We start from the raw sequence: 12,555 nt of genomic DNA, 5'->3' as shown, positions 1-12,555 counted from the left end.
GAAATGCTAATCCACATCTTTGGCACTGCTCTGCAGCACTGACTGAGGAGGCAGCCAAGGGGGGACTTGGGGGGATTCCTAAGGGGGACTCAGGGGCTTCTTTACAGGGGACTTGTCTGGAAATAGCAGCCCTGATCTCTGACCCTCAGACAGGCTGGGACAGAGAAGAGGTGCCCCTGTGTTTGGCACAGGGATGGAGAGCAAGGTTAATTGCAGGGACTCTCCCCCTGCAGAATGAATGGTATGTCTCTCAGGCAGGCAGCTGGTACCCCAATGCATTGTGAGTGCTGTTCAGCTAGACAAGGAGATGTCTTAGTGGCTGTGCTGGTCCAGGGACTTCACTTGGGTTTCCTGCAGCTCCTGGCTCCTTGGGCAGCAGCTGGCTTCTGCATTTCACCCCCTTATGGTTTAGCAGCAGGATCAGCCCCTCCATTTCTCTCTACTGCATTTGGTAAGTGTTGGGGCTCTGGCTTGCTCTGGCTGGGGAGCTGCTGGGATTAAGGGAGAATGAGGAAGGGGAGGAGTATTGAGGGGTGGGATAGGCATTGTTCCAGGCTGTCATAGGGTGCCCTGGTCAATTTCACTCACAGGGGAGGGAGGTCTTTGTCCCATAAAGGGGCTTGTAGGCAGCATGCTGCCGGCTTGGGGGAATAAAGGGCAAAGGAGGATGAAGAAGCAGAGGGAGAGAGATGTCAGGACATGGCTGACTCCAGATGGATGGGGGGTGGGGGTGGTAGGACATGTGTTTGAAATTCAGCGAAATCAAACTTTCCAGTGGGTTAAAATCACAGAGGGCTGATGATGCTTCCATCTTTGTGAGTATGTAGGACTGATGCCCAGACACTACGTTCACCCAGGGGTTACAAATACCCTGGACCCAGGGAGAGGTAATTAACAATCGTCAGGGAGTAAGGGGTCGCAAATGCAAAACTTCTCCAGGGACATGGCTGGTATTTCTTGTAGTCTCTAGTCTAAGTGGTGCCAGCAGCAGTGGCGGGTGTTGGACAGAACCAGGGCATGCCAGCGTCATGGCCGGGGGGTTTCTGTTCAGTAGCCGAATAATCCCTGGTGTCTGTGCTGCTGTTTTTCTGATTATTACACCTGGCTTGGAAGGCGGCTCCAGAAGTGTGGTCCCAGCTTGCAGGTCAGGATGTGAGGATGAGTTAAGCTGGAGGATCTGGTGTCATGGAGCTGAGAACAGGCTGAGTGATTCCTTTCGACACACAAATATACTGTGTATGATTAAAAAGTATTACAAATGAGCAACTAAGCCCCCAAACACTAAACTTTCACTCCAGATCCCTATCACTCCAACCCCCATCTCTATCTTCCAAGGTACTTGTAACCCCCACCCATGATCCCTATATTCCACCTCCCACCCCGGTCCTAGTTTCTCATTACCCCAGAAATCACACCCTATCTCCCAAGGCCTGCTATTTCCTGCCCATGGACCTCATAGCCATCCTATCCTAGTTCCCCATCACCCCTACAACTACACCCCTATCACCCAAGGCCCGATGATTCCCAATCCTGGTCCCCATCACCCCCAAACCCACACCCCTATCACCCAGGCTCCATCCCAAATTCCCATACTCACCCCATCACCTTACCCCCACTGCAGGTCACCATGCCCACCCCCTCCTATCTCCCCATCACCCCCAAACCCATACCTTTATTACCCTCATGGCCCCCACCCTCAGAGTCCTCACCCCAGGTCCACCCTAGCTTTTCTGTCCCAGGCTTCCAGAAGGAAATCAGATTTCAAGAGCTGTGGGAGCAGAAATGGCTCCAGCAGTGCTGAGCTGTGTGTTGGGATGAGAGCTTGAATTCAGGGGGCTTGCCGGTCACGCCCAGACCTCCTAGCTGAAAAGCAGCCCCGGGGTGTGTGGTTCCTGAAGCTAAGCCCTGCCTATTGGTAAATAGCACAAGCATTCCTGGCTTCTTGCCTTTCTTCACAGGCGCTCTGGGAGCTGCGTGTGGAGGATGAGGCTACACAGAAATGATCGTTCCCTTTCCAGACACAGTTTCACCAGGGCCACAGCCCCTGTGCTGCCCTTGCCACTTGATTGCAGCAGGTTTCCCCGGGAATACCCCGTCTCCAAGCCCCTGGCACCCAGGCCCAGCCCGTGCCCTCTGGCCACATGGAAATCTTCCAGACAGGAAGGCAGAGCAAAAAGGTCCAGTGTGTGGGGTTCCCCTTCCATCACCCCCTTGGGGGAGGTGGGTGCCTTGCCCCCTCTCATCCCCCACGGAGTGGGCAGGAGGTGTGACCGTGTGAACCTAGTGTGGCTCTTGGGGCACTGAGCTGGGATATTCACGCAGCTGCCCAGAGCCCCTGCATTGCTTTCCAGGACCTGCCGTTCTCTGCTAGCGCTGCTCCCACGGACTGCCCCAAACCCTCCAGCGCAGCGGGGAAAGCGCTTGGTGTAATACTGATGGGTCCAGCCTGACCTTACATGTGGACATCCCTGGAGGTTTCCGGGGGTTCGTGTGATCCTAGATGGAGAATGGCAACGCCCCACGGCTCTGCCCCGCACCACCTCCCCCAGCCCCTGAGCTCCAGATGTAAGGAAGGGCCTTTCAGAGAGCTGGGGGTGGCGTGAGAATTGCGCTTAGGCTCAGCCCCTCCCTTCCCTGCCAATCAAAAAGTTCCGTGATTTCCCCATCCTCTGCTGGATTTTCTAAAGGCCACGTTCTGGCCCACGGCTTGGAGCTGAAGGACACAATGATATGCAGGAATCGTTTCCACCAGCCGCTGAAATGCAGCTGTTGCTGGGGTGGAGTGCAGCAGCTGTTGAACAGCAGTTTAGGTCAGGCAGGGGCGATGAAACCCAGCAGGGCTTGGTATAAATGGCGGGAGTGATGCAGCAGAGGAAGAGATGGGCTCATCCCCCCACCCAGCAGGAAGACTCACGCATGGCCGGTGCTATTTCTGCCGCCATAAAAGCCCTTCCCCCCTCACCCCCCACCACCACCCGCAACCTCCACTCAGCAAGTCCGGCTGATAAACTGGGACCCGAAGCTGCCCTTAAATGCAAGTGGCCCAGGCAGGCCTACGGTCTTGCTTGGCTGCTAACCGCGCTCTGAGGTCTCACACTTGCCGATGTCCCTGGAGGCGGATGGCGAAAGGTGGCATGCGGCAGAGGGATAAGGAAGGTGTGGAGAAACCTTGTGCCTGGGACTCTGGGGGCAGGAGCAGGAGATGGGAGGCTGAGGAGGATGTGAGGTGGCAACAGCAGACTGAGCTGTTTTCCTCAAGCCCCTGCCTTTAACTTCACAGCCTCCTGCTATGTGCCAGGGCAGCCACTTAATGAGATAAGTGGTGGGCCTCGAGGTGCTCTCGTCGTGGTGCTCAGGACTGTTCCTAACTAAGACCCGTCTACTGGGGATGGAATTCAAAGCTCAGCCGTTCAGAGGCACATTTCCTCCTTGGCTGGTAGCTTTCACGAGCCCCGATGGGCCAGATGCTGTTGTTAGTTACTCTGGCTCTATGCCAGCATCACACAGCAGTTTGGCCCTTAATTTCAGGTCTCCCACAAGCATGCAAAACGCTGCTAACTTGGACCCACTTACGCTGTCTTGGAATTGGGCCCTGTGACTCTGTCTGGGCTGAGGCTGGGATATTAGCTGGAGGGGGACAGATGGGGTGCCCTGGAAAAGGGCAGCAATGTAATGTATGTGGGAGGGTGGGGTCTCTGATCGCTTCAGGAGAGGAACCCAGAATCTGGACCCACTGTGTGATCACAGCCAGTATCCCCAGGAAGAGCCATTTGGAACTGATGAGTTACCTAGTGCCCGGGTCCCACCAGTAAACAGCATGGGTGGGCGTGGGGGAGTGTGGAATAATAGAGAAGAGGATGGGAGGCCGTGACGGGACGCACCCAGTTCACTGCTGTACGCTTGACGTCCAATTGCTGCTGAAATTCTCCTGCCAGGACTAAACTCGTAAAAAATACTAGCTGCTTCTGAGGAGCCCCAAGCTAGGATCCAAGCGTTCTGATTCCCCTGCTCTGCCCTCTAAAGCTCAGCGCCTCCTGGACCACCTTGATCTAGTCTGCCTTGCTCCCCTGACAGGTGCTGTGGGCTCCTTCTTTGGGTCCTGGCTTTGTTTAATCAGTGGCTTGGGTCCCAAAATGCTCAAGTGCTGCCTCTGAGCCAGGAAGCTGCAATCATGGGCCCAATCCCATACACATGCCAGGCTTTATTCTCTTCTCTGGGGGGGTCTGTTGGGTTGGCGGAGCCTTGCGGAATAGCAGGGAAGGCCCTGTAATATCTGTCTGGAGTGGATGGCTCATGTGTCAGGGAATCCCAGAGATGCTCACAGCCTTTAAGGGGGAGGAAACAGCTGGAGGCTCAGATAGGCCTGGGCAGGCAGGTCATTCCCTCCTGTGGGGAGCGAGACGTGTAAGACCTTGGAAAATTTCCACCCTCCTTCCTGGAAGGGAAGCGGTCACATCAGTCACATCGCACAGGAGAAAATCTGCTGAGTGCAAAGGGTCCCAGAGAGGGAAGGATGACAAACAGCAGCACGCTCCGCTTCTGATGAGAGACTCCCAGGGGAGTCCCTGAGACACCAGCTGTAGGCACGTGGCCCAGGAAGCCATCCACTGGCTCCGGTCCCCAAAGGAATTAGCTGGGAGTTTGCATATGTTCAGCCACGGCGGCAAATTGAGTCTCTTCCCCCCTGACGTCTGGGTTTTTATTTCCTGGAGGGTGTTTGTGACTCTGAACAAAGGCTCTGAGGGGGCCGGCACCAGGCGAGACAGGGGATTGGTTACTGGGTGGGGAGTAGCAGAGGTGGAAGAGGAAGGGATTGGCTGTGAGGGGAGGCCCGGGAAGGAAGTGGTTGCTTATTGGATGGGAAGCAGTTGGTTCTATGTTGGAGGAACAGAGAGTCTGGTTCGTTGGGGGGTGGGGCTGGAGAGGAGTGGGTATTGGGAGGAGGCGTGTCACTGGGAGGTGGAGCCAGAGGTGACATGTTAAGTGACTTGCCCAAGGTCCCACAGGGAGTCTGTGGCTGAGTCGGGAGCCAACCCTGGTGCCCAGGCCTGTGCACTAACCACACCTCTCCTGGTGCGCCCTGGTCCCGCCTGCCTTGTCTCAGATCACCAGACTCAAGCGCAGGAGACGCACGGCTGAGAGGAATGCATCAGTGGTGCCTCTCTGCGTCACCCTCGCTTCTGCGGCACAGTAACCGTCCTAGCCAAGGACAGCCAGCCAGAGCCCTCTCCAGAACTCATGGTGCTGCTCCTGAGCCAGCCAGAAGGTGCTCCCATGAGCTTCACTGGGCAGCCTGTCTCTTGCAGATGGGTGGGGGGCCTGCTACCTTTGTAGGCAGTGCTCTGCATTTATTGCAAAATCCGTGCACTCAAAGCGGGTCACCGCCTGCCTGAGTTGCAGCCCAAAAGCCAGCTCCCTGCCCTGTAGATCAGTGTTTCTCAACCAGGGGTCCAGGGCCCCCTCGGAGCCGCGAGCAGGTTTCAGGGGGGCCGCCAAGCAGGGCCAGCATTAGATATGCTGGGGCTCAGGGCAGAAAGCTGAAGCCCCGCGGCATGGGGCGGAAGCCCAGAGCCCTGCCACCCGGGGCTGAAGCCAAAGCCTGAGCAATGTAGTTTCATGGGAGCCCCTGTGGCGTGGGGCCCCAGGCAACTGCCCGGCTTGCTACTCCCTAACCTAATGCTGGCCCTGGCTTTTATATGAGCGTGTTAGGAGGTGCCGGCTGGAGGAGTTCGGCACCCAGACGCCATTTTCAGGATTTGTGGAGCCCTTGTGCCAGCGTGGCATTCCCCGCGCAGCAGTCAGGGTGCACTCCTCAGCACAGAACCGTTGCCCTGCAGACGGCGGCTGGCGGGGGCCTGAACCGCGCTGAGCCGCTGACTGAGGCACCAGATTCTGGGTTTTTCCCCAAACGTTTCCTAGCTCTCCGCTGCTTCGCACAGGCTCCAGAACTGAGCCCTGCAGTCTAGAGGAAAGGGGTGGTCTCCAGCCGCGAGCCACACCCAAGGGCACTCTGCCTTCTCCAGCTGCCACACCCAAGGGCACTCAGCCTTCTCCGGCTGCTGAAGAGCCGCTTTGGCAGGAAGGGAGCCTGCAGCCAGTCAAGACTGAAGCAGATTTAGAACATGAAAACGTGGGGGACACGTGTATTACATAAAAGAATAGTTTGTGCAGTCATCAAAGCAGCTAATAAAGGTTACTATTAGATCAGCTGCTGCCTTGCAACTGAGACACTTCATAGGAGAAGTTTCTATTTACCTTCAGGGGCTATCAGAGCAAATCTAGATTTCACCTGTGTGTGTGTCACGCTGTCTGAGTGTGTGGAGGGGCTGACATCTCTGTACGTGTCTGTGTGTGTCTGTCTCTCCCCCTCCCCCCACCCCCCATTATCGAGGGAAAGAATCCAAGGGCAGTAACGAAAGTTGACAGCAAACAAAAATCACCCAAGAAGCATGTAGTAGTGAAGAATAACTGTGATTTTCAAACCAGACAAGGGGAAAACTCATCCCTGCTGCCAGCCATCAAGGTCAGTGGGAGGTTCAGCTGGTTGAGCCTCAGCTGACTTTGGGCCTTGGGCTCATTTCTGTGATTGTGTAGATCTCTTAGGTGATCAGCAAGCAGGAGTGAGAGAGAGGAGAAGAGAGAGGGAGGGAGTGGGAGAGGTTTGGCTGTGAGGGGAGAGAGCAAAGGAGCTGAGTCTGGCATCTCATCTACCCTATGCTAGTGGGAGAACTTGGGACAGGAGTGGGGGACAATGAATCCCTCTGCTGTGTTCAGGGTCACAACCCTACATGGGGCACTGGAGATGGGCAGCCATGGCTCCCTGGATATATTCATTCTCTACGTGTAATGTTATTCTGCACTGTTAAACAGTCCCTGAGTTCCACCTCGGAAGTGGCTACATTTCAGAGATAGAAGAAGCGATTTTCTGTATCTACTGCATACTGTTTAGAAAGTTTGGGCTCCTTCAGGACTGGAAGGTGCTGTAGAAATGTGAGTTTCTGTTCTATAGAAGGGAGAATTTTTGTAAAGTTCTCATCTCCTCTCTAACATCCATCCATCTCCATCAACGTCAGTGAGCCAGATACTGCAGAGGCTTTCAGAGTGCGTTTAAGGGATGGTGGCACGTGAACAGGACACTTGGAGTCAGCTTGCTCAGCTCTTAAAGGCTGACCTGTGAGTGCACATCCTATGGGGGAGGGGGGCAGATGCTGACGCCTGTTTGGGGACTGTGGCTTAATGGATAAATACCACCTCTGAGGTACAAACCCTGCAGCTACTTCAAAAAAGGGACCATTCTGGAAAGCCTGGACAGGTGGCAAACCTAATGAACATGACAGCTGGAGAGAACACAGGCCATGTGCGGCTATTAGGACACATGGGATTTCCTGGGGCTCCATGATCTTCCTCGGGGCAGTAGAAGGGAAGTGACAGGTGAAAGCACACGCCCCACTGGTTAACTCAGGAAAGGGTTTCTGCCTGGCAGATAGACGTGTTCCATGCCCTGAGGCAGTGCGGGGCCGGGAGGGTGGAAGTCACCCCAGAGATCACAAGTGTTGCTAGGCTGCACAAGCCTTCCGTGCCTCATTATAGCAAGAGCCAGGTTGTGGAGGAGAGATGCTGAGAGGGATTTGGCCCTGGGGGAGCAGGACAAGCTGGCTAGGAGTAGGGGGCTATCTGGGACTGCATGCAAATCAAGTTGCTCTAGGTGTATCCCCCCCCCCAGCCAAAAATCTCCCAGGGGCCTCCTTTTTCTAGGAACGATGCCTTGGGCAAGGCCTATGTAGCTCAGAAAGGATGAGATTTAACATTTGCTCCCAGTCCCTAAGCCTGTTTCTCTGCAGCTTCCTGACCCAAGAGAGTCAAATCCAGATCCTCAGCTGGTGTAAATCAGTGAAGCTCCTTTGAAGTCAGTAGACCTACCGCAATTTATACCAGCGGAGGAACTGGCCCTAAAGCTGTGGCGTTCAATGATGGCTCAGGCCCAGTTCCAGTCAGGTTGCAGTGGGGACTGAGGCAGGAACTCTATTGCCCGCCCTTGATCCTTCCTTGCTGAATGATTGCGGTAGTTGCACTGGGCTGGGATTTTTTAAAAGGGCTAAAGGAGGAACCCAACTCTGAAAAATCCCAACCTTAGTCTTTGCTCATCAGCTGAGATCTGGGGGTTAACATCCCAGCAAGAACCAAGGGAGCCATTTTCAAGCTGCAGCTGTCCAGGAAGGATGAGAAGGAGACACCAGTCACCCCACAGGAATTATTAAACATAAAGCCCCTCCCCCAGCCCATGCACGTCTTGTCATCGGAGCACCGGGAACTATGTAATCCTTTCCGCTATGGAAGAAGAGGAGTTTGGAAAGAGGGCCTGGGTCCTCGAATGGGGAAGTTATTAGAGATTGCAAAACTTGCTCTAAATTGACACCCCCGTCTTCTGGGTCTCCCTGCCCGACCATCCCCTCAGTGGGTGTAAATCAGCACAATTCCATTGATTTCAGGGCCAAGACCTGCTGAGGATGTAGCCTGTTGTCTTGTAGGGTATGTCTACAGTGCACTCAGGTGTGACTGCAGCAAGGGCAGACAGACCCTCGCTAGCTTTACCTACCATAGTACGGCTGAAATTAGCTGTGCAGATGCAGCAGTGCAGGCTTCAACGTGGATTGTAGAAGCCCCCGAGGACCTACTTGCATTGCTGAAGCCTGCTACTCTGCTATTCTTAGCCATGCTAGCGGGAGTGAAGCTAGTGCAGGTATGGGCTACCTGAGCTCCCATCACACCTTGGATGTAATGTAGCTCTACACGCAGTTTACAGTCTAAGAACATTTGTGCGTGCACATATGCAGTGTGGTATTCATGAGTGTCGGCATGTCCTTGTGGGAGTGCAAGCATACGTGGGTGTTTGCCTGTGTGCACAAGTACATGTGTGTGTGCATACCTGTATTTGTGTGTGTGCTCGTTTGTGTGTGTGTGGAGTGCGCAGACATGTGTTGGTGTGCATGTGTTTTCATGTGTGCTAGTTTAAACATTGCTTGTGTTTGTACACTTCTTTGTTTTGCATAGGTGTGCATGTGTCACTCTGCAGATACACTTTGCACGTGGACATGCTGAGGTTTGGGGTGTGTATATTTGTGTGTGTGTAAATACCGCTAAGTTTTTGTGCAGTGGGGGTGTATGCATATTAATAGATATGAACATCTGAGTTTTTTAGCTGTGTGTGTATCTTTGTGTGTGTAGGCTGTGAATGCCTGTGTGTGTGTGTGTGTGTGTGTGTGTGTGTGTATTTGCATGGCATTTTGGGATGTATAAATAGAGGCATAGCGAGCAGATCGAGGGACGTGATCATTCCCCTCTATTCGACATTGGTGAGGCCTCATCTGGAGTACTGTGTCCAGTTTTGGGCCCCACACTACAAGAAGGATGTGGAAAAATTGGAGAGAGTCCAGCGAAGGGCAACAAAAATGATTAGGGGACTGGAACACATGAGTTATGAGGAGAGGCTGAGGGAGCTGGGGATGTTTAGTCTGCGGAAGAGAAGAATGAGGGGGGATTTGATAGCTGCTTTCAACTACCTGAGAGGTGGTTCCAGAGAGGATGGTTCTAGACTATTCTCAGTGGTAGAAGAGGACAGGACAAGGAGTAATGGTCTCAAGTTGCAGTGGGGGAGGTTTAGGTTGGATATTAGGAAAAACTTTTTCACTAGCAGGGTGGTAAAGCACTGGAATGGGTTACCTAGGGATGTGGTAGAATCTCCTTTCTTAGAAGTTTTTAAGGTCAGGCTTGACAAAGCCCTGGCTGGGATGATTTAATTGGGGATTGGTCCTGCTTTGAGCAGGGGGTTGGACTAGATGACCTCCTGAGGTCCCTTCCAACCCTGATATTCTATGATTCTATGTGTATATTTCTGAGGGGTTAGTAGCTTGTTCTTTGCTCTAAAGACCCATCCGATGTGTTCAGCACGGGGTGCCCTACATGGAGCGTCCAGGGGACAGCTGCCCAGGCTGCCTTCGCTCAGGAAATGCTCAGGTGTGGCCATTACCTCTCCCTCATCACCCCCATGCAGCACCCCTTCGCAACCCGGCAGAGTCATTTTGCCTTGCAGGGCTTAATAATCTCTCATTTCCCCACAATAAACAGCAATTCCCCGAACACTGCTGGTGACTTCTCTCAGTGCTCCCAGACTGTGATGGCTGTGGTGGGTCCAATTAGCATGTATGCTGGCAGGCAGGAGTGCTGCTGGAATGGCTAACATGGAGCAATACAAGCAGCTGGCAATTACAGAGTTGTTCACTATGGAGCGTTTGCTGGGGCTGTGTCCAGTCCATGTTTGAATGTCCCAAGTGATGGGGCCGTGGGTCCTTTTCTTGAGATGACATCACACCCACTGAGATCTCACTGCCAGAGTGGTTTTCCTGATATTCAGCCTAGATTGTATCATTCCGAAAAGAATCTTGTCTTCGTGGCAATCCCATTTTTTCTGGAAACACTGTACCTGGTGTGGTCACCTGTGGCACCTACAGTAACAAGAACTGAGAGATGGTAGCAGAAAATCTGTCCCCAATCTAGATTTTCAGTTTATTTCCTTTGGACATTTAGCAGTGCTTTGTGGCACTGTTTCTCTAGCATAGTTAGGGCAAGAATCATAGAATCATAGAACATCCGGGTTGGAAGGGACCTCAGGAGGTCATCTAGTCCAACCTCCGGCTCAAAGCAGGACCAATCTCCAAGGGTCGTGGTGGGTTCTCCATCAGTGACAATTATTAAATCAAGACTGGATGTTTTTCTAAAAGATCCGCTCTAGGAATTATTCTGGGGCAGGTCTCTGGCCTGTCATGTACAGGAGTCAGGCTAGAGGATCACAATGGTCCTTCCTGGGCTTGGAATCCCTGAATCTTCCATAATAAGTAAAGTTTCTAGTTTCCTGATTTCCCAAAGCACTGAGCCCTCAGTAGCGTCCATGGCAATTACCTGCAGCAGGACAGTCGGGACATCAGTGGGAATGGGCCAGGGCAGTACACCCAGGTTGGTGACATCCATTGACTTCAGTGGGAGTTACTCATCTCTGGAAGGACAGTCAGGAACAGGCCCCCAACTTTGGTTGTTCCAAAGAGGAGCCTCTGCTCAGGTTTTACTCTGAGCCCAGTACATGCTGGGAGTTTTGTCAGTGCTGGGAGGTTACCCAAGCTGTGCAGACACGACCGATAACACTCATGCTTGAACCTCCCTGTGAAGTCAGTGCTTTGGTTTGATGAGCTCCCAATGTCAGGAAACGCTGCCCTTGGGCAGCTCACATAAAGCATAGCCTTCAATTTCCCCGTCTGTAAAATTAGAGTAGTACGTATCTGTGCGCCCATTATGATGCCCTGTTTTCAGTTGCTTATAACTTTGCCAAACTTTAAGTATTCAGGCTGAAATTCCCCTCTGCCTCTGGTTGAATTTTGTTGGAAAATGCAGCAAAAATGGCTTAGCAACTTCTGAGAATGAGCGTAAGGAAAAATACGTTGTTTGGTCCATGTTAAAATTCTTCCAACCACTCTGTTGAAAAGCTCTATAGGGGCTTGACATTGGGATGGGGGTAGGATGGGGAGCAGGTGGAAAAGGTCACCTGGTGTCAGGGATGTGCCTTTCGCTGTTCCTGTGAAAAACTACCCAAATTTGGCCACATTATAAACCTTTTTAAAAATCAGTGTGCACATGCTCAGTTGAGACTTGTTAGAGTCTGGCTGCTAAATTCTCTGAAGATCCCAGCTGCACCAGGCCAGGGCTGCAGGGGCTACAAGGGATTTTGCTTGCAGTTGCTGCTTCTGGCTGCTCTGGGCCAGGGTGGGGACAGGCACAGAAACTGAGAGCAGGGCGACTGTCTCTCCTGGGCTCGTGATGCCCTCTGTGTTGGCACCCAGGAAGCATGGAGGAGGAAACAGCCTGACATAAACACAGATGGGACAAGAGCTAGACCTAGAGATTGGGGGAGGGAATAGATTGGGACAAGGATAGAGAGACAGGAGCTGGAGGGGAGACTGGGGAGGGATGTCAGTGTTTCAGGGGAGACTTGCACAAGGAGCTAGGGAAGTGGGGGAGAGACAGGATAGGCACGGGGACAGCTTGGAGGGAGTGGGGCAGAAGGTTTCTTAGGGTTTCAGATTGGGAGGAACAGAGACAAAAGGGTCTGTGACCACTAGACACATTCTTCTTTTGAGCCTGAAATGGAACCCAAGACTCCCGAGTTTCACCATTCCTCTGCTGTCAGCAAATATCTATGAAGCCCACTGACAAAGAGTGTGTATCATCGCCCTCTAGTGGCTGGTCTGCTTAGAGGATGACAAACTACTACTGGGGTCAGTTACTCCATTAGCATGGGTGGCATAGGAATAGTTGGTGCTCATAAGGACTGCATGGGGCGAAAGGATGCTGTCATGGTTAAGGCAGTTGAATGCTGCCCTGGATTCTATCCCTGCCTCTACCACAGAGTTCCCATGGGATGCTGGGGAAGTTAGTGCTCCTCATTTTCCAGGTGCCTCACTTGCGAGCCTGGGGTCTGGTTTGCAGCAGTGCTGAGCACTCACAGCT

General features: G+C 53.0%; 1 protein-coding gene across 1 annotated transcript in view; it reads left to right on the top strand.

The window, feature by feature from the left end:
- Positions 1-258: 258 nt before the first annotated feature.
- The window catches only part of FABP3 (fatty acid binding protein 3), a 106,524-nt gene continuing 94,227 nt past the window's right edge, over positions 259-12,555 (top strand). Inside the window, exon 1 of the mRNA XM_073317769.2 lies at positions 259-451. Within this exon, the coding sequence (XP_073173870.2) occupies positions 274-451 (178 nt within the window). The 5' untranslated portion in view covers positions 259-273. The remainder of the gene's footprint in view (positions 452-12,555) is intronic.

Source organism: Lepidochelys kempii, chromosome 19, assembly GCF_965140285.1.
Source record: "Lepidochelys kempii isolate rLepKem1 chromosome 19, rLepKem1.hap1, whole genome shotgun sequence".
In the NCBI taxonomy this organism is placed as follows: Eukaryota; Metazoa; Chordata; order Testudines; family Cheloniidae; genus Lepidochelys; species Lepidochelys kempii.
The sequence above is the reverse complement of the archived record's forward strand: the minus strand, read 5'-3'. Positions and strand labels throughout refer to the sequence as shown.